Genomic DNA, 20,600 nt, shown 5'->3' with positions numbered 1-20,600 from the left:
TAAGTGGGCACAAGTCCGAGGGGTGGATTTAACCATGGACAGTATTTCTCAGGTTATCCATGACTGTGAGACATGTGCTGCCATCAAGCAGGCCAAGTGAGTGAAGCCCCTATGGTATGGTGGGCGGTGGTCCAAGTACAAGTATGGGGAGGCCTGGCAGATTGACTACATCACACTGTCCCAGACACACCAAGACAAGCGCTATGTGCTGACCATGTTGGAAGCCACCACAGGATGGTTGGAAACCCACCCTGTGCCTCATGCTATGGCCCATAACACCATTGTGGTAGACAGGGAAAGGCGCTGCGGAAGATCTCGCGATGTCACGGAAAGCCAGGACCCTCAGATCCCCTTAGATAAGACCATCTGCTTCCCATAGATAAGAAACTAACATAGGAAGGTAGCCTCCCTTAACCAAATTCCAGTAACTTTCCATCCCCTACCCAGTAACAGTCCACCTCTTACTAACCATAGATGGTAAAGACAGACCCATGCTGACGTAGAGACCCCTTAGACTATAAAAACCCAAGAGACGAGATAATAAACGCCTTTTGACTGTCCATCACATTGATGTCTGCGTGTGTCATTGGCCCGAGTGGCCCTGGTGAGTGGGCCACCGTGCTGTTCGTCTGAACCAGGTCGCCTGCCTTGCTCCAGGAGGCAACAAACTGGTGCCGAACCCGGGACTGCTGCAGCCCCCGGGGTTCGGGAGTTCTCCTGGCCAGATATCAGTGGCTGCTGGCAGCAGGTCTGACCAAAGCGGGAGGGACGCCTCCGGACCAGCGTGGACCATGGAAGCCATTGCGAAGGTCGTAACAGAGATGCATGCACAATGGGGTATAGAATGTAAACTTAGGGATTTATCTCTCGCATTGCCGAGACTGATTAAGCTTGGGGCTATTGAAAGCCCCGTGGGCGTCCTACATTCGGACGTGTGGGATAATTGTACAAAAGCCCTGGCGGAGGACACCATGTCCTCGGGCTCAGGGAAAGCCCTAAAATCGTGGGGCAGGGTTGTCCAGGCTCTGCAAAAGGCTCGACAAGAGCAAGAAACCTGGATAGCCGCGCGAACTTGTTTATTAGCCGTGCCGCAGTTGGGGGTGGGCGCGGCGACACAAACCGTGGAGGGGCCTGACCCGGGCGGGCGCGCGGAGGCGCGAACGCCAAACCCCCCTCAGCGAGCGGATTCACCATCGGAGGGGGGGGAACACCCGCGGACGTTCTGGCGGGGGCTCGCGGAGGAGGCGCGGAACGTGGCCGAATCGGCGGACCCCGTAGGGACCGATAAAAACGCCCCCCCACCATATGCGTTTGAAAATGGCGCCGAACCGCGTGGTCCGGGCGGAAAGGAGGAGGCGGGGGGCGGAAGCGCGGTCAGCCCGCTCAACAACGCACGCGCGGGCGAGCGGGGGGACGGGGCGGCCCCTGCGGAGGCGCGTAAGACCAACCAGAGCCCTCAGTTCACATTAGGTCCTTATAGGGCAAGGACCTCCCCCAGCAGGAGGCGGGGGGACCCCAGGGAGAGGGAACGGCCCGACCCCCGCAGGAGGGGGCGGGGTCGGAGTCCGGGAAAAAAGGCAGAGCAGCCCGGAAGCGTCTCCTTATTCAACTTCCGGCTCGGACTCGGGCTCGAGCTCCGAGCCCGAGATAGGATCGGAGGATTCCGATCGGGATTACGGCTTTAACAGAGAGGGAGAAGCGGCATGTAAGGTTACTAGCCACAGTGCTCCCGCTTGGGTGAAGGGGTTACCAGAGAAAAACCAAACCCCGCTCACAAACTGGCGGAAAATAAAAATGGCTTGCGCGGAATGGGCTCCGTCTGCCACTTTAGTGTTCCCGGTCCGTGTGGGGGGGGCAGGCGGAAACCAAAGGACTTATTCACCAGTCAATCCGAAAGATGTGCAGGCAATTGTTAAAGCAATTGCGGATAAGGGAATTAATTCTGCCATGGTTTGCACACTTATTGACGGCCTTTTTGGTGGGGACGATATGCTTCCCTTCGATATTAAGCAGACGTGTAGAATGATATTCGATGGTGCAGGGATGATCGTTTTCAAACAAGAATGGGAGGATAATTGCATGAAACAGCTAGCCTTGGTAACAGGGGCAGACCATCCACTGCACGGTTCCAGCATACAGAGGCTTATGGGCACAGACCCCACTATGATCACCCCCCAGCAACAGGCTGAGGGCCTGCGAGCCCATGAGGTCATGACAACGACCCGAGCTGCCCGAGAAGCCATCCGTGACGCTTCTAAAGTGGTAGCCAAACCCTCTCCATGGTCTTCCATAAAACAGGGTGGGAGTGAGAGCTTCACTCAATTCGTGGATAAGCTCCAGGCTGCATTAGATTCCTCGGCGTTACCTTCAGAGGCAAAGGGTCCCGTGCTGGCGGAGTGCTTACGCCAGCAATGCAACTCAGCCACTAAGGACATTTTAAGATCACTGCCACAGGGGTCTAATATAGCTGCCATGATCAGACACGTTGCAAAGGAGGAACACCTAGCTCCCATCCAAGCAGCAGTTCAAACTGCAATAACCAGCGTGATGGCGTGCCTTAAGTGTGGCCAGGCAGGCCACTTGGCAGTAAACTGCCCCCAGCCAAGGCGCCTATCAGCAGCTGCTCCACCACGCCAAGCGGGAGGCAGGGGACCGTGCTGGGGGTGTGGAAGGAAGGGGCACTTAGCTAAGGAATGCAGATCCAGGCCCCAGGGAAACGGGAGAGGGAGGGGGTGGCCGGGCCGTGTTCAGCCCCCTCCCACCTGGAATATGCAGCGGCCCAGCTACAGCAACCCCCAGTGGGGCAGGGGACTCTCATACCCTATGCCCCCACAAGGACCAGTCACCTTTGCATCCCCCCCCAGCAATACAATGGCAGAGTTGCGCAGCACCCTCAATACCTTCGCACCCCCCACCACCACAACCCGCGCCGGAGTCACAGGACCAGCAGGGGACGCCCCAGAGCGGGATCCCTGGGTGGCCTTGGTCATGAAAATAGGGAAGGAACCCTTGATGGTGTGGGGGAAATGCCGCCTTTACGGCAGCCAAGATCCTCACGTCATAGGGCTTCAGTTTTGGGCGGACACGGGATCAGACTGCACGATTATTCCCCAAACGCATTGGCCCGGACATTGGCAATTCAAAGAAGTCCCCCCAGTGAACGGAGTAGGGGGGCAGTCCCGGGCATGGAAAAGCACCCAGCTGGTGGCTATAACACTTCACACGAAAAAGGGACCAGAACAGACAGTAGCAATCTACCCCTACATTTTGCAGAATTCTCCACCCCTGTTAGGAAGGGATGTTCTCTCCTTGCTAGGATTTCGGATCACAAATTTATCCTGAGGGCCACTGCCGTACACCCTCCGCTGCCAATCAAATTGACTTGGAAATCATCAGACCCTGTATGGGTTGAGCAGTGGCCCTTGACAGAGCCTCGAATGGCAGCCTTGCTGGAACTGGTCGATCGAGAACTGCAAAAGGGTCACATAGAACCCTCCACCAGCCCATGGAACACCCCGGTATTCGTGGTCCCCAAAAGGTCCGGACAAGGCTATCGTCTCGTCCACGACCTGAGAGAAGTGAACAAGACGATCAGACCCATGGGTCCAGTCCAGACACTGCTTCCCGCGAACTCAGCCATCCCCACAGGGCAGCCGTGTGCAGTACTGGACATCAAGGACTGCTTCTTTTCAATACCCCTGCACCCTGAGGACAGAGAGCGATTCGCCTTTTCCGGGGCATTTCGGAACGGCGAGCGGCCCAACCTTTGCTTCCAATGGAGAGTACTTCCGCAAGGCCTCGTCGACAGTCCCACCATATGCCAAATCACCGTGGACAAAGCACTGACGCCAGTCCGACACTCCTACCCCACCGCAACCATCATCCAGTACATGGACGACATCCTGGTCGCAGCACCATCGACAAGCCAAGTGGATCACCTGGTGACCACAGTCACGGAAACCCTTCAAGCCAACGGCTTCGAGATCGCGAGCGCAAAGATCAAGAGAGGACCCTGCGTGACCTTCCTGGGAGTAGGCATCACGAGCTCCTACGTAACACCCCCCGAGATGAAGATCAACCGACACATCGAGACGCTCCACGACGTGCAACGCCTGGTGGGATCGCTGCAGTGGCTTCGCAACATCGTCCTGATTCCTCCCGAGGTCATGGACCCTCTGTACGACCTCCTGAAAGGAAAGAACCTCTGGGATCCCAAGGAGCTGACACAGCAAGCAAAGAGCTCCCTCAACTTCATCGAAAACCAAATGGCCACTGGCACGCTTGCCAGGTGGAACCCAGCCATGCCACTGGACCTGTACGTCCACTTTACACCGAAGGGGGGAGTGGGAGCACTGGCCCAAGGACTTGCAGAAAAGGCCCGACCGATCCAATGGGTGGTCCTCGGAAGACCCGCTCGTGCATTTTCCCCAGGAATCGAGTGCATTGCCAACCTCATCGTGAAAGGCAGGAGAGCAATGGCACTGCGTCAAAGCGAGGGACCCCACACTGTCAGTGCAACAACTAGAAGAAGCAGCAGTGGTTTTGGCGTGCGGACTCTTCCAAGACGAACACCTCAACATCGTAACGGACTCCATATTCGTGGCAAGGCTCAGCCTAGCCATGGCAGGACCAGGAGTGTCAACATCAGCAGCAGCCCTAATGCTGGAAGAAGCACTCTCCTCGCGACAGGGCACTGTGTCAGTCATCCACATCAACAGCCATGACCCAGTTAAAGGTTACTTCCAGATCAGCAATGACAAAGCGGACGCCGCAGCGAAAGGCGTTTGGACCTTGCAAAGAGCCCGTCAACTGCACGAGTCGCTCCACATCAGAGTCAAAGCACTGGCGAAGAGATGCGGAATCTCGACAGCGGACGCCAAACATGTGGTAGCCACTTGCCCTCATTGCCAGAAGTCACCCCTTTGGTCCTACGGAGTCAACCCGAGAGGTCTCAAGCCCTCAGAAATCTGGCAGTCGGACTTCACCTGGTGCGAAATACTGAGGTCCCGAGCATGGCTGGCAGTGACAGTAGACACTTATAGCAGAGCGATCGTAGCTACACAGCACCCCAAAACCAACTCCAAAGCCACAATTCAGCACTGGCTGACAGCCATGGCTTGGCTAGGTATCCCCAAGCAGATCAAAACGGACAACGGCTCCAACTTCAAATCCAAACAAGTACAGGAATTCGCCTCGAAATGGGGTATCACGCTAGTGCATGGCATCCCACATAACAGTACCGGACAGGCCATAGTAGAGAGAGCAAACCAGACCCTGAAAACCAAGATAGAAGTGTTGGCAAAAGCAGAGGGCTTTGCCAATGCCATTCCCCCAGGAGATCAGGCACGCATGCTGGCAACCGCCTTGCTGGCACTGAATCAATGCCCTAGGGGAGATGAAACAAACAGTCCCGTTCAAAAACACTGGGTCACTCGAAAGCTAGAAGAGGGCCCACAGGTGGTAATCAGAAACGAGCTAGGCGAGTGGGAACGGGGCTGGAGGCTGATGCTCACAGGGCGAGGGTACGCAGCGGTCAAAAAGGACGGCAAAATCAGGTGGTGTCCACTTAAGTCGATTAAACCGGACCTTCAGGGCGAGCAGAATGAGACTGACGAGAATTGCGAGCATTTGTTTACAGGACCTGCTCGTGGGACGCCCTCGTGACGCGTACTTCCCGGTTCCGGACGAAAGCGACAGACCACCAAGCCGCCAAGCAGCACCCGAGTGACCCGCACGGGTGAGACCCAAGCACCAAGGGTGTTTCTGTGCGGTTTTGCTGTTGGGGCTTGTTGCCAGGGGGCAAGCCGGGAGGCTTGTTGCCAGGGGGCAAGCCAGCCCAGACCACTACCCCCATCAGCCCTTCAGGTGGGTCATGCAACACCTTAGTAGGGGCAAAGCGCTCAGACAAATCACCACATCGAACACCCCATCCTTCGTGCTCCGCATCACCGACCTGTTTCCAGGACAGCCAAAGGTACACCCCTATTCCCCACACGTCAAACACTCGTACCTATCCTACTGGTGCCCAGCTTCAAACCCTGGGAAAAGCTACTGCAATCACCCAGGGTGGGGACATTGTGGGCACTGGGGCTGCGAAACCATAGTTACAGATGCCAGACCGTCGGGGCCTGGATGGGATCCACAAGAGCCAGACAAATTCTTACAATTCACCTGGGCACCCATCGGTTGCAAAATACCCCTCTTCTTTCACGGGAACTTCCATCGAAACCAACATAAAGTCCCTAGATTTTGGGCATGCACTGAGTACAACATGACGGTCTTGCAGCCAGATCACCCTAGCTGGGCCACAGGCAGAACGTGGACAGTGGTCCTTCAAGGGTCAAAAGAGAGGGCGAACGTGCAAATTATCAGGCTTCAACCGTCAGCACCCCGAGCAGTCGGACCCAACAAAGCGATTAAAAGCGCGCCGAAAGGGAGAAACATAACCTACCCCAAAACCTTACCCACAGGGGTCAGCAAAGTCCCGACCGGTCAAGCGGAAACCTTTCAGATGAGCCGCTTAACCGAGTCAGACTCAGACCCAATCCTTCGCATGTTAGAAGCTACCTTTGTATCCCTGAACGAATCCAACCCTAACCTAACCGAGTCCTGCTGGCTTTGTTACGATGTCAAACCTCCCTTTTTCGAAGGAGTCGCCTTAAACACTCCCTTCAGGTATTCCTCAGCCAACGCCCCTCACCAGTGCAGATGGGACACCCCTCGCAAAGGAATCACCCTGAGTCAAGTCACAGGCCGAGGCAGATGCTTTGGCAATGCAACCCTAGCTAAGCGGAAAGGCAACGTCTGCACCAAAATCGTCAAGCCTAACAGGAGAAACAATAAATGGGCAGTCCCAGCCGCATCTGGGATGTGGGTTTGCCAGCGATCCGGAGTGAGTCCTTGTGTGTTCCTTCCCAAATTCAATGACTCTAACGACTTCTGTGTCCAAGTTCTGATTGTTCCTAGGGTCCTGTACCACTCAGACGAAGAAATGTACCATCTTCTTGAGGGACCCAGCCGGATCCACAAAAGAGAAATATTGACAGGTATAACTATCGCAATGCTGCTGGGCCTGGGAGCAGCCGGAACGGCCACAGGAGTCTCAGCCCTAGCGACCCAGCACCAAGGACTGTCCCAGCTGCAAGCAACAATTGACGAGGACCTGCAAAGGATCGAGAAATCCATCTCCTTTCTAGAGAAGTCGGTCTCCTCACTCTCAGAAGTGGTCTTGCAGAACAGGCGAGGCCTGGACCTCCTGTTCATGCAGCAAGGGGGCCTGTGCGCCGCCTTGAAGGAAGAGTGCTGTTTCTACGCAGACCACACGGGAGTCGTGAGAGACTCCATGGCAGAACTCCGGAACCGACTGGCTCAGAGACAGAAAGACAGGGAAGCCCAACAGGGCTGGTACGAGTCCTGGTTCAATCAATCACCTTGGCTAACCACTCTAATTTCTGTCCTGATAGGTCCATTGGCGATGCTGTTTCTAACAGTCACCTTCGGACCATGCCTGCTGAACAAGCTGGTCTCGTTCGTTCAGACCCGCCTGGAACGGACCAATATCTGGTTCTTAGGCTGACGACAATTGCTGTGAATTCAACCGGAGAATTCAACCGGAGAATTCAACCAGAGAATTCAACCAGGGAACACCGTCAGTCACAAGATCCTCCGAACTTGTCTGACAAAAGCTTACTCAGGACTCCCAAGACCCTTTTCCCTTGTCAAGCTACAACCTTATACCTCATTTAAGTACCTATGTGCATGACTACCTCATTCATTTGTGAAAAGGGGGGGGGAGATGTGGTAGACAGGGAAAGGCGCTGCGGAAGATCTCGCGATGTCACGGAAAGCCAGGACCCTCAGATCCCCTTAGATAAGACCATCTGCTTCCCATAGATAAGAAACTAACATAGGAAGGTAGCCTCCCTTAACCAAATTCCAGTAACTTTCCATCCCCTACCCAGTAACAGTCCACCTCTTACTAACCATAGATGGTAAAGACAGACCCATGCTGACATAGAGACCCCTTAGACTATAAAAACCCAAGAGACGAGATAATAAACGCCTTTTGACCGTCCATCACATTGATGTCTGCGTGTGTCATTGGCCCGAGTGGCCCTGGGGAGTGGGCCACCGTGCTGTTCGTCTAAACCAGGTCGCCTGCCTTGCTCCAGAAGGCAACACACCATCCTGGGCCTTGAAAAGCAAGTCTTATGGAGACATGGTACCCCTGAGAGGATCAAGTCGAACAACGGGACTCATTTCAAGAACAGCCTTATCAACACCTGGGCTAGGGAACATGGCATTGAGTAGATGTACCATATCCCCTACCATACAGCAGCTGCAGGCAAAGTGGAGAGGTACAATGGACTGTTAAAAAACACCTTGAAAGCATTAGGTGGGGGATCTTTCAAAAATTGGGAGCAGCATCTGGCAAAAACCACCTGATTAGTTGACAACCAAGGCTCTACGAACCGAGTGGGCCCTGCCCAATCTGAGCCTTTGCAGAGAGTAGATGGAGACAAAGTCCCAGTGGTATATATCAGAGGCTTGTTAGGGAAGACAGTTTGGATTAATTCTGCCTCAAGTACAGACAAACCCATTCATGGGGTTGTTTTTGCTCAGGGACCAGGTTGCACATGGTGGATAATGCAAGAAGATGGAGGAACACAATGTGTACCTCACGGAGATCTGATTGTTAGGTGAGAACTATGTGTAAATATCACTGTTTGCTGAATGTTACTGCAGTTGTCTGTGTATAGCTGTATATTGGATGTAAAATGTATGTGTTTGTATTTATATTAGTTTTAGTAGTAAGCTGACAATATGGGGATAAGGGGTGGAATGTCCTGGGTTGACTATATGATGCTTTTATCCCCAATCGTCTCGTTCTGTTATGCTGAATAATAAGTTTTGCACCTACAAGACTTGTTCCAGAAAGTGAAGGGGGGAGAGAAGAAGCGCGCAGTTTGTTTTCAGACACTGCACTCACTCCTCCACATTCCTTCTCCTGGACTGTGTTGTCTGCAAATGAACAGACAGTGGGACAGAGCTCTCCTTTGTTTTAGTTAGTTTTAGCTAGCTGAGGCAAAGAAGTTCCCTGGAATGTGGGGTTTTTTTCCTTTACTTTGGGCCTGTTTAAACCTGCTCTGTACTGAACACCCAGAAGAGCACCGGCAGCTCGCAACTGTGGCCCACTGGGCCAGGCCGGGTCTGGGCCGTGGCATTTCCAGCACTGGAGGGACTGATAAGAGACTGAGTGACCTGAGCTGCAACCCGGGGAGGGGACTTTTCTCAGTTTGTCATCTCTTTTGGAGCAGCAAGGGGTTTTATTGTTTAATATTGTTTAGGTTTTATTGTTTAATAAACAGGTTTTTTCCACTTTTTTCCAAGGAGTTATTTTTCTCCTGGACCGGTTGAGGAGAGAGGCCAATTGAATCTGCTTTCCTAGAGGAGCCCCTTTGGGGGTTCTCTCCAAAATTTTCCCTGAACCAGGACAGTAACATTTCAAGGCTGCTTTTAGCAGGTAGCTATAGATTTAAAAAACACAGCATAAAAAGATATGATATAAAAGTATCAAATATGTTGAATTATCCAAGTACTGTGGTATTTGGTAGTTCCAACAACTACTTCTTCCTGTTGACTAGGCCATTTGTTACTAAGGCTATTTAAACAAGTCACTTAAAATGTATGACAAAAAAGTACCTAGTCTATGTCAAACTCGTATGTAGGTTGACAGAATGCGAAATCAAACACTACGCAATAATGTCAGAAATTATTAGAAAGCAGAAGTAACATTTATGTTGAAGCTGAGCCAAGGAAGTTACTCGTGCTGTGCCATTTCTATCTTTGTAGTTTCAGTACAAAATCACCTTCCATCTTCAAAGAGGTTCCCTTAAGTACCACCTTCTGCTCTTATTATTGCATAACTTAAACCCAAATACACTAATTTTCCTAAGCAGATGAATGGCAACACTTACTAATCAAGATTCTACATTCTTAGATTCTAAAATCCCACTGGGTAAATATGCATAAGCCAGGCTCTCCCTTGGTGCTTTATACAAATGATCATTGTTTCAGTTACCAGATTTTCTAAATGGAAAGTGAGCAATAAATTTGAATACCTTCATAGTGCTCTTTTTAACTTTCTGTCTTAGGTTGGAAATGGGCAGCATATTCTAGTCCTATCTGATGGGGCAGTTATCTTCTGTTAATTGGGCAGTTTTCTTTATCTCTTCCACAACCAATCCTCCATTTGGGGAGGTAACTTCTGTTAATGGGCCATTGAGTGTCACAGCATTACTGATAAAATGACATCATCCCATTGTGAGAAGCTCCACCCAGAGGGAGGAGCCAAGCATTCCTAACTGGATATAATCAGAGATCTGGAAGACCACAGCCAGCCTTTTCCACTGGATTCCCAGAGAGGCAGCTGTCTTCTCCACTGGATCTTCAGAGGAAGACTATGCACTTCTACAGGCTCACTGTTTCAACAGAACCACATCTGCCTCTCCAGGAGGACTGCAGCCACCATTTCAATTGGACTGCTACCAACACCCTGACCAACAGGGTGTCAGGTTGTGTTCTGACTCTGTCAGTGTTGTTATGTATTACTGCATTGTTTATTTTATTTTTATTTTTTTCCCTGATAAAGAGCTGTTATTCCTGCTCCCATACCTTTGCCTGAGAGCCTCCTTAATTTCAAAATTATAACAATTTGGAGGGAGGGGGTTTACATTTTCCATTCCAGGGGAGGCTCCTGCCTTCCTTAGCAGACACCTAGACACTTTCACTCAAAGATCCTAGAGAACTGTACTAGTTTAAAACCAAGCTAGAAAATTAAATCCACTGAAGATGCTCCCTTTTCCCTCCACCCCTTCTGGTAATGGAGGAACACTAGGACAGATTAAAAGTTGGAATCACAACTTACTGAAAAATTGCAATACCCACACAATATTAATAAAAGAATGTGCAAAAGAGAAAAAGAGTTTTACCCACAAAAGCGCACTCACCACTGAACAAACAAAAATGTGTCCCAAAGATGCCACCCAGCATGGTTTCCCAGACAAAGGCAGAATGGTGACGTGCCCTGGGCAGGGGCAACATGGTATTTGGAAAAACAAAATTATATATCAAGAGGCTCTCACAGCCTAACTGTTTCCCCCCAGCCTGAAAACATAAAGCAGGGACAAAAAGAAACTTGGAAAGCTAGTTCATCCAAATGAGTTGTGCTGCTGAAATGCTGACTTTGCACCACCTGGCACAGCTCAGGCTCCACTGCAGAGGCTCTCTCTCCAGGGTGGTGACAGCAGTGGTGTGGGTACAGGGGTTCACTGGTGCAGTGGAGGCATGGTAGCAGCGACAGCAGTCCTGGTCCCTCATCCTCTCCAGAGTAAGCCCAGAAAAATAAAAAGGAAAACTTCCTGTTTCCAGGCTTGACTTTTTCCCTTCCAAAACCACTCCCTCCAGTGGTGACATGGGTGGTATTGAAAAGACAGTGTAAAAAACTCCACCCCCTTGTTTCTGTACCCAAGATATTATCCATCCCTTATTTTATACCATTAATATCATGCCCAGATTTTATACCTTTCAACTACATATATATATATACATATGGCTATGCACAAGCCCAGGTATTATTTCAGTAGTCACTGGAAACACCCTCAAGATGTTTGTTGAATTCTTTTAGTCCATGACTGGTGTAACTGGATCAGTTCATACTCATTGTCTATTGTATTTACAACATACAGTGTCAGTGTCATTCAACAACCCATATTGCATATGCAATTCAACATCACAAACTGTTCTCACCTAAATATCAAATCACCTTGAGGTACACATCATGTTTCCCTGTCCTTCTTCATTTCCCACCAAGTGCACCCAGGTCCTTGAGCAAAAAGTCCCATGCCCATGGGTTTGCCTTTGCTTAAAACAGAACTAATCCAAGCTGTCTTCCCTAACACATTCCTCATATGCACCATGGGGACTTCATCCCCTTCTACAGTATGTAGAGGTTCTGATTGGGCAGAGCCAGCTTGATGGGTGGAGCCTCTAGTGTTAACTAACCAGGTGGCCTTCACTAAATGTAGATCCCAATGTTTGAAGGTCCCACTGCCCATTGCTTTCAATGTGGTTTTTAACAGTCCATTACATTGTTCGATCTTTCCAGAGGCTGGTGTGTGATAGGGAATATGATGTATCCACTCAATACTGTGCTTTCTAGCCCAGGTGTCTATGAGGCTATTTTTGAAATGAGTCCCATTGTCTGACTCAAATCTTTCTGGGGTGCCATGTGGCCACAGGACTTGCTTCTGAAGGCCCAAGATGATGTTCCGGGCAGTGAGTGGCGTGAGGCACGGGATATGTCTCCAGCCATCCAGTGATTGTTTCCACCACTGTAAGCACATAGTGTTTGCCTTGGCAGGTTTGTGGGAGTGTGATGTAATCAATCTGCCAGGCCTCCCTATAGATATATTTCAGTCATCATCCCCCATATCACAGAGGCTTTACCACCTTGGCCTGTTTGATTGCAGAGCATGTTTCACACTTAAGGATAACCTGGGAGATGGTGTTCATGGTTTAGTTCACCCCTCAGTCACGAGCCCATCCATATCTTGAATCTCTTCCTTAATGACCTGAGGTGTTATGGGCCCATCAAGCCAGAAATAATTCACCCTTATGTTTCCAGTCCATATCTACCTGAGACACTTTAATCTTGTCAGCTTAATCTACCAGTTTATTGTTGCAATGCTCCTCAGTAGCCCAACGCTTGGGTATGTCTGCATCTACATGATGGACTTTTAGAGCCAACTTCTCTTCCTGGGTAGTTATATCTTGTCACACTTTGGCATCCCAGATGTGTTTACTTCTTTGCTGCCAATTGGTCTTTTTCCATTGCTCCAGCCACCCCCACAGAACATTTGCTACTATTCACAAGTCAGTGTAGAGGTAGAGCATTGCACATTTCTCTGGCTCAGCGATATCGAAAGCCAGCTGGATGGCTTTCAGCTCTGCAGCCTGACTTGATTCACCTTGTCCCTCAGTAGTTTCTGCAACTCACCGCATAGGACTCAATACAGCAGCTTTCCATTTTCAATTAATCCCTACAATATGGCAGGAACTGTCAGTAAAGAAAGCATGTCACTTTTCATTTTCTGGTACCTGATTATATGGTAGGGCCTCCTCAGCACAAGCACATGTCACCTGCTCCTCTTCTTCTTCTGATGACAGTTGGAAATTTTCTCCTTTGGGCAAATTCATGATGATCTTCAAGATCCCTGGGTGATTGGGGTTTCCTATTCAAGCTAGCTGTGTGAACAGCATGGCCCATTTACTCTACATAGCATCAGCAGCATGATGTGTGGAAGGGACTTGTTTTGAACATCCAGCCCAACACTGGTAATCGGGGTGCAAGAAAGATCTGTGCTTCAGTGCCAGTCACTTCTGAAGCAGCTCGAACCCCTTCAAAAGCTGCCAGGATCTCTTTCTTAGTTGGGGTGTAGCAGGCCTTGGATCATTTGTTTCCCAAACTCCAGAACCCCAGGGGTCATCCTCGAGTGTCCCCAGATATCTTCTGCCAGAGGCTCCTGGAAGGACCATTCTCCCTGGCTGCAGTGTAGGGTATGTTTTTTACATCCTGTCCTGTCCTGACTGGCCCAAGGGCTATTGCATGAACAATCTGCTGTTTAATTTGTTCAAAAGCTTGTTCTTGTTCAGGGTCCCATTTGAAATCCTTCTTCTTCCAGGTCACATGATAGAGAGGGCATACAATCTGACTGTACTCTGGAATATTCATTCTCCAAAAACCCACAGCACCTCGGAAACCCCGTGTTTCCTTCTTGCTGGTCACGGGAGACATAGCTGCTATTTTGTTGACCACACCCACTGGAATCTGATTATGTCCATCTTTCCATTTTACTCCTCAAAACTGAATTTCCTGGGCAGGTCCCTTGACCTTACTTTGTTTTATGGCAAAAACATCTTTCAGGAGAATTTGGATTATCTTCTCCCTTTTCTCAAAAGCTTCCTCTGCTGTGTTGCCCCACATGATGATGTCATCAATGTACTGCAGGTGTTCAGGAGCGTCACCCTTTTCCAGTGCAGCCTGGATCACTTCACAGCAAATAGTGGGGCTGTTTTTCCACCCCTGGGGCAGTCAGTTCCCGGTGTACTGGACACCCCTCCAGGTGAAAGCAAACTGTGGCCTGCACTGTGCTGCTAAAGGAATGGAGAAAAACCCATTAGCAATGTCAGTGGTGGCATTACTTTGCTGCCTTGGACTCCAGTTCCTACTGAAGTTCCAGCATGTCTGGCACAACAGCACTCAGGGGTGGTGTGACTTTGTTCAGGCCATGATAGTCCACTGTCAGCCTCCACTCTCCACTGGACTTAAGCACTGGCCATATAGGACTATTAAAGGGTGAGCAAATCTTGCTGACCACTCCCTGGCTCTCCGGTTCATGAATCATCTCATCAATGGGGATCACGGAGTCCCGGTTGGTGCAGTATTGTCAACAGTGCACTGTTGTAGTAGAGATCGGTACCTGTTCTTCTTTGACCCTCAGCAGTCCCACAGCAGAAGGGTCCTCTGAGAGACCAGGCAGGGTATTCAACTGTCTAATTTCATCTGTCTCTACAGCAGCTATCCCAAATATCCAATGATACCCTTTTGGGTCTTTGAAATGCCCTCTCCTGATCACTACAATTAATCCTTAGCAAAGCAAACTTTTTATATAATTGAAAAAAAAATCTACTCATATTTTTAGTTCTCTGGAAGTATACTGTAACTCCTTCCAATTCCTTTCCTCCTAACAGTTTTTGCAATAATCTAGAAAGAAAACTTAAATACAGCAAGAAAACATGCAACACATGGGGAACTAGAGCCAAATAAAAAGCAGTTGACAGAAAAGGCTTATTTTGCGCATATATTTTTCAGATTCTTGAAGAAAGTGTCTACAATTTTAAAAATGCTTTTGCTAAGTACTTCTTTTGGCGATTCCATCAGATTTGCAACTGTACTACTTCAAAGTTTTGTGAACCAAAGTCTAACAAATACTGAATTGTCAACCATTATAGAATGTCAATGCAGAAATAATTTCAGCCAGGAAACAAGAGAAAGTATAAGAAGAATGCAAATAGATTTTTTTAATGCATACACAACTTCTGGCAGGCCAGATGTATCAGATTTCTAAAAAGCAAGACTTGCATGAGAAATTCACATTTAGTGACTGGATGCAGTGAGTACAATGACTATAACCAGATCATTTAAGAAAAGAATAAAAATCAGAATTCTGTTCAGCATAACACTTAAAAATAGTTTTTAAAAGTGCTAAAATTAGGATGAGTGAGATTCAGTAACAATGTTGACTTAATCCTTACATTGACATAAAAGTTAGAAAAACCATAATGGGGCACACCTCACTGGAAAAGCATTGTGCTTCACCGCACTCCTAAAGCAGATAATACTTGCGAGAAAAACTGCCACTGCCTGTTACAAATCTCAGCTCCCAGTATACAAATGATGCAGCTGTTTCAACAGATTTTTGTAGTGGAAATGGCTTTGGACACAAATAAGAAATTCCAGCTTGACAGTCTTGCATTAATATTTGTATGAATTAAGAATAACTTAGATTATAATTCCTTAACTGCTTTTCATTATTATCTTAACATGAATAAGAATGTCCTGTCGCATACATTCAAATAACTACTCTTGTAATTTTCTGCTTAGAAAACAACATAAATACTCATCTTGTATCAGGCTTATCATACCATTAATATGAACATTCAGTGAAAAAGTTGACACACTTACATTTTTCCTTACTGCTGTTACTGTTATGTAAAAAATCCCCATCAGAACACATCGCAGGGAAATCATCTTCATCATCTTCTACCACTAAATGTGAGAAAGTGTGTGTTATGGGAGTGAGAAAGCTTTCCCAACTCTCTAGTGTGCAAAAAAGAATTAAGAGCATTTTCATGGCTAAGCAGCATTTAAGATTTTTTCCTATAACAGTCATGACACACACCCTCTTGCCTTTTTTTTTTTTACCACTATCAACATTACCTTCAGAAACCATCAGGAGACTAACATTTTCTCAGTGTCGAAATTTAGCACTTGATTTGATGGCAAGAAGAACATTATCTTGGTGTTACAACTGGATAAGCAAGGAGCCACAACTGAGAAACTATCTACTCTTTTACACTAGAAAGTTCTCAAAGAAGTGGAATGGTACTTATCTATTGCTTTCTCACTATCAAAAGTTTCAGGCTACCAGAACAAACATGGGAATGAATATTAATGCCTCAGAAGAGTGCATGAATATGACAAGCTGTGTTCTGGGAAGAGCAATTCAGAGAGATGCAGATATCCACACCTGAGTCTACTAGGACTTCCAGTGCGCACTCAGTGCTCTAGCTACAGCCAATACATCTCAGGAGCATTCATTATGGCAGAACCTTTGCGTTTTTAAAATAATATATTGTTCCTATGAAAACTAATAACCTATTGCTTTTCAAAATAAAAAGAAATGTGGTTTTGGCTGGGATAGAGTTCATTTTCTTCTCAGTAGCTGGTACAGAGCTGTGTTTTGGATTCAGAATGAAAATAATGTCGATAACACACTGATGTTTTGGTTGTCACTAGGTAGTGCTTACCCAAAGCAAGGACTTTTCAGTGTCTCATGCTCTGCCAGTGAGGAGCTACACAAAGGGCTGGGAGGAAGCATGGACAGGACAGGTCACTCAAACTGGCCAAAGGGATATTCCACACCATAGAATTACATGCCCAGTATATAAACTGGGGGGAGTTACCTGGAAGAGGGGGCTGATCACAGCTTGTGAACAGGCTGGGCATTGGTCAGCAGGTAGTGAGCAACTGTATTGTGCATCACTTGTCTTTCTTGGGTTAAATCTCCCTCTCTCCCTCTCCTTCTCCTTACTATTATTATTATTATTATTATTATTATTATTATTATTATCTTTTACTTTATTTAAAATAAACTGTTCTTATCTCAACCCATGAGTTCTATTTTCTTTCCTGATTCTCCTCCCCATCCCATTGGGAGAGAAGGGGAAGTGAGCAAGCAGATGCATGGTACTTGGCTGCCAGCTGGGGTTAAACCATGACAGAGACACAACAATAAACAAACTTGAATTCATGTTATGGAGTAAACAATTATTGTTATATAACATCAAATGCTTAAAAGATCATTTATACAATTGATAGCTAGAGGTCAATATTTAAGCTAAGCATATTTTTATGGGAATCCAACTTCTGAAGTGAAAATAGTTAATAGTGTATGCAGAAATATCTACAATTGATCTCATTACTAAAGACTGAATTTAATATACATACTTCATTTATATGGTATCAAATGCTATAGTAACTATTTCACAGGCTATTACTGTGTAAAAAGTTAAATTCTGTGGAGATAACAGTTCTTAATTACAGTTTTACCTTTATCCCTCTGGAGTTCATCTTTGGAACCTGCATCTGCACAGGCATCAAAGTATTTCTGTAAAGTATCGACTTGTCTACACAAGATGTCTCTAAAGGTTTCCATTTCTGCAAGCTTCTCACGTAAACTATGGCCCTTCTAAAAATACAAGCAAAAAAAGGCTCAAATGCTTCTACAGGGTCAGCAATAGCTCAATGCAAAAAAAAAAAAAAAAAACAACAAAGGATTTCTGCAATTATGAAGAATGAATTCTTTAAGCACATCAAAGAAATTTCAGATATCAGTAGCTATGAAATACTGGTAATGTTAGAAGAACATAAGAAACTGTATAAAAGTGTTTCTTACTCATTTTGTCCACTGGTCTCAAATTTTCATCTTGATTTCATCTGCTACTTTGGAGCATTCAATAAAAGTTTATTAAAAATACAATCTTATATACTATGAGATTTACACCTATTTACCAGAAAACAGTCAGTTCTAGTTTAAGATCTTTATTCTAGCCTTTACTCCCCCTTTTCTAGTGCTGCTCCTCTTCTGCCCCAACCAATTTAAAATGTTAAATATTATACACATGAAACCAAGAAAGCTGTAATTTGTCAAGTCATAGAATCAGCATTTCCTTTCATCTAGAAGCCCTGATATTCTCAGAAGTACACTAAGAAAGACTAATGAATCCTCCCACAGGTTTTATATCCTTGCCATTTGAAAATGACACTATAATTTAAGAGGGATAACTGCATAGAGGCATGAAAAAGTTTCCTGTATGATCTGTTCATCATCACATGCTGAATTATTAACACTTATAGTAAACTAAAGATTTGTTTAGGGTTTTTTTCCTATAATGGTGCGAACAAGTCTTTGTATGGTTTATTTACTTTCCAGTTTTGTGTGTTGTTTAAACACCAAGACTAAGAAAATGTTATTCACTAACCTTGAATGAAGAGGTGGATGTTGCAGAGTACCCACTCGCTCCAGAAACAAGAGACACCATGGAGCCATGGCGTCGTAAACTTGACTCTGATGCATAGCCAGATTCAGTCTAAAAACCAAACCACACACAAAAGTAGAACATTGAGGCTTTTAATAAAAAAATAGTGAAAGCAAGTTTAATATCTCCTCTAAACTAGCCCATTTGTTTCTTGTAAGGAAGCAGCAAGGGCTTAATAACTTGGATTGTGTCTGCAAGTTTAAGATGTTCATGTAGTAACTGTAAAGTTACTATGAATAATTTTTGTTGTTGTTATCATGTTGATCTGGAAAAAAAGTAGTTATCTGCAATTTATTGTGTACCCCTAAAACAGTAACTAATTAAATAATGCAAAAAATTTGAAAAACATCTATTGATTACAATAGCATGAAAAAGATAAGAAAATATTAAGTTTGACAAATGTCCTCACAAGTAAAATAGAAGAAGATAGTGAGGAACTGTAAGAAGAGTATTTTCCTAAAGGTTAACATAAAATGGCCCACACATGACAAAGAAGAAGAAAAACCCTGAAAGAGAATGTAAGACAGTGTTGGAAAATCTCATTCCCTAACTACTGTGCCAGTCTTTATAGTATTCATTTCCATGAACTTTCTTCATCCCAGGAGGACCCTGAGAACTACTGACCTGTCAGCTTCACCTCTGTGACTGGGAAGATCATGAAATAGATCCTCCTGGAAGCTATTCTAAGGCACATGGAGGATAGGCAAGTGATTTGGGACAGCCAGCATGGCTTCACCAAGGGCAAGTCCTGCCTGACCAATCTAGTGGCCTTCTATGATGGAGTCACTGCATCAATGGACAAGGAAAGAGCTACAGATGGCATCTATCTGGACTTCAGTAAAGTCTATGACATGGTTCCCAACAATATCCTTCTCTCCAAATTTGAGAGACAAGGATTTGATGAGTGCACTGTTTGGTGGATAAGGAATTGGTTAGATGGTCACATCCAGAGGGTAGTGGTCAATGGCTCAGAGTCCCAATGGACATCAGTATCAGGTGGTGCCCCTGAGGGGTCTGAATTGGGACCAGTATTATTTAATATCTGCATTAATGACATAGATTAAGGGATTGAGTGTATCCTTGGCAACTTTGCAGAGGACACCAAGCTGAGTGGTGTGATTGACACACCTGAAGGATGAGATGCCATCCAGAGGGACCTGGACAAGCTCAAAAAGTGGACCCATGGGAATCTCATGAGACTTAAGGCCAAGTGCAAGGTGCTGCACCTGGGCTGCTTGGTTGCACTGGGCAACCTCTGGTATCAATACAGGCTGGAGGATGAATGGATCAAGAACAGTCCTGCCAAGGACTTGGGGGATACCAGGGAATGAGAGGCTGGACATGCCCCAGTCATGTGCACTTGTAGCCTAGAAAGTCAATTGTATCCTGCGCTGCTTCAAAATCAGAAGGTTGAGGGTGATGTTTCTGCCCCTCTACACCACTCTGGTGAGACCCCACCTAGAATACTGCATCCCGCTCTGGGGTCCCCCAGCACACTGACCTGTTGGAGCAAGTCCAGTGGAGGGCCATGAAGATGATTAGAGGGATGGAACACCCCTCCTATTAGGAAAGGCTAAGACAGTTGGGGTTATTCAGCCTGGAGAAGTCTCCAGGATGAGTTTATTGTGGCCTTTCAGTACCTGAATAGGATCTGAAAAATGGCTGGAGAAGGACTTTTTACAAGGGTATGTAGTGATAGAACATGGGGGAATGGCTTTAAACTGAAAGAGGGAAGGTTTAGATTAGATATTAGGAAGAAGTTCTTACTCTGTGAGGATGGTGAGGCACTCGAACAGATTGTCCAGAGAAGCTGTGGCTGCCCCATCCTGGAAGTGTTTGAGGCCAGATTGGATGGGGGTCTGAGCAACTTGGTCTAGTGAAAGGTATCCTTGCCCATTGCAGGAGGGGTGGAATTAGATGATCCTTAAAGTCCCTTCCAACCCAAACTATTCTATAATTTTTAAGATATATAGTTAAAATTGTATACTGCATAGTCATGGTTAAGTCAGAATGACTAAAGGACTGCAGCTCATCGCAAAGAGAAGGACAGATCCCATGCTGAAGAATAAAGGATACCCCTGGACTATCACAATAATGCCATCATCCTAGCCTCTCTAACATGTCTGTGAAACCCTCCCATTATCTGGCATCATAGAGAA

The 20,600-nt window shown here is 46.8% G+C and overlaps 1 protein-coding gene across 2 annotated transcripts in view; it reads right to left on the bottom strand.

The window, feature by feature from the left end:
- Positions 1-20,600, bottom strand: part of LOC128941413 (ceramide transfer protein-like) — a 134,260-nt gene that overhangs the window by 33,971 nt on the left and 79,689 nt on the right. For both annotated transcript variants that reach the window (XM_054283168.1, XM_054283167.1), the window contains exons 4-6: positions 18,385-18,492; positions 17,453-17,591; positions 15,806-15,889 (exon numbers count right to left, since the gene is read on the bottom strand). In XM_054283168.1, the coding sequence (XP_054139143.1) occupies positions 15,806-15,889; positions 17,453-17,591; positions 18,385-18,492 (331 nt within the window). The remainder of the gene's footprint in view (positions 1-15,805; positions 15,890-17,452; positions 17,592-18,384; positions 18,493-20,600) is intronic.

The sequence above is a fragment of the Melozone crissalis genome, unplaced genomic scaffold, assembly GCF_028551555.1.
Source record: "Melozone crissalis strain CALT ecotype California unplaced genomic scaffold, PUWL_Pcris_2 ptg000035l_1, whole genome shotgun sequence".
In the NCBI taxonomy this organism is placed as follows: domain Eukaryota; kingdom Metazoa; phylum Chordata; class Aves; order Passeriformes; family Passerellidae; genus Melozone; species Melozone crissalis.
The sequence above is the reverse complement of the archived record's forward strand: the minus strand, read 5'-3'. Positions and strand labels throughout refer to the sequence as shown.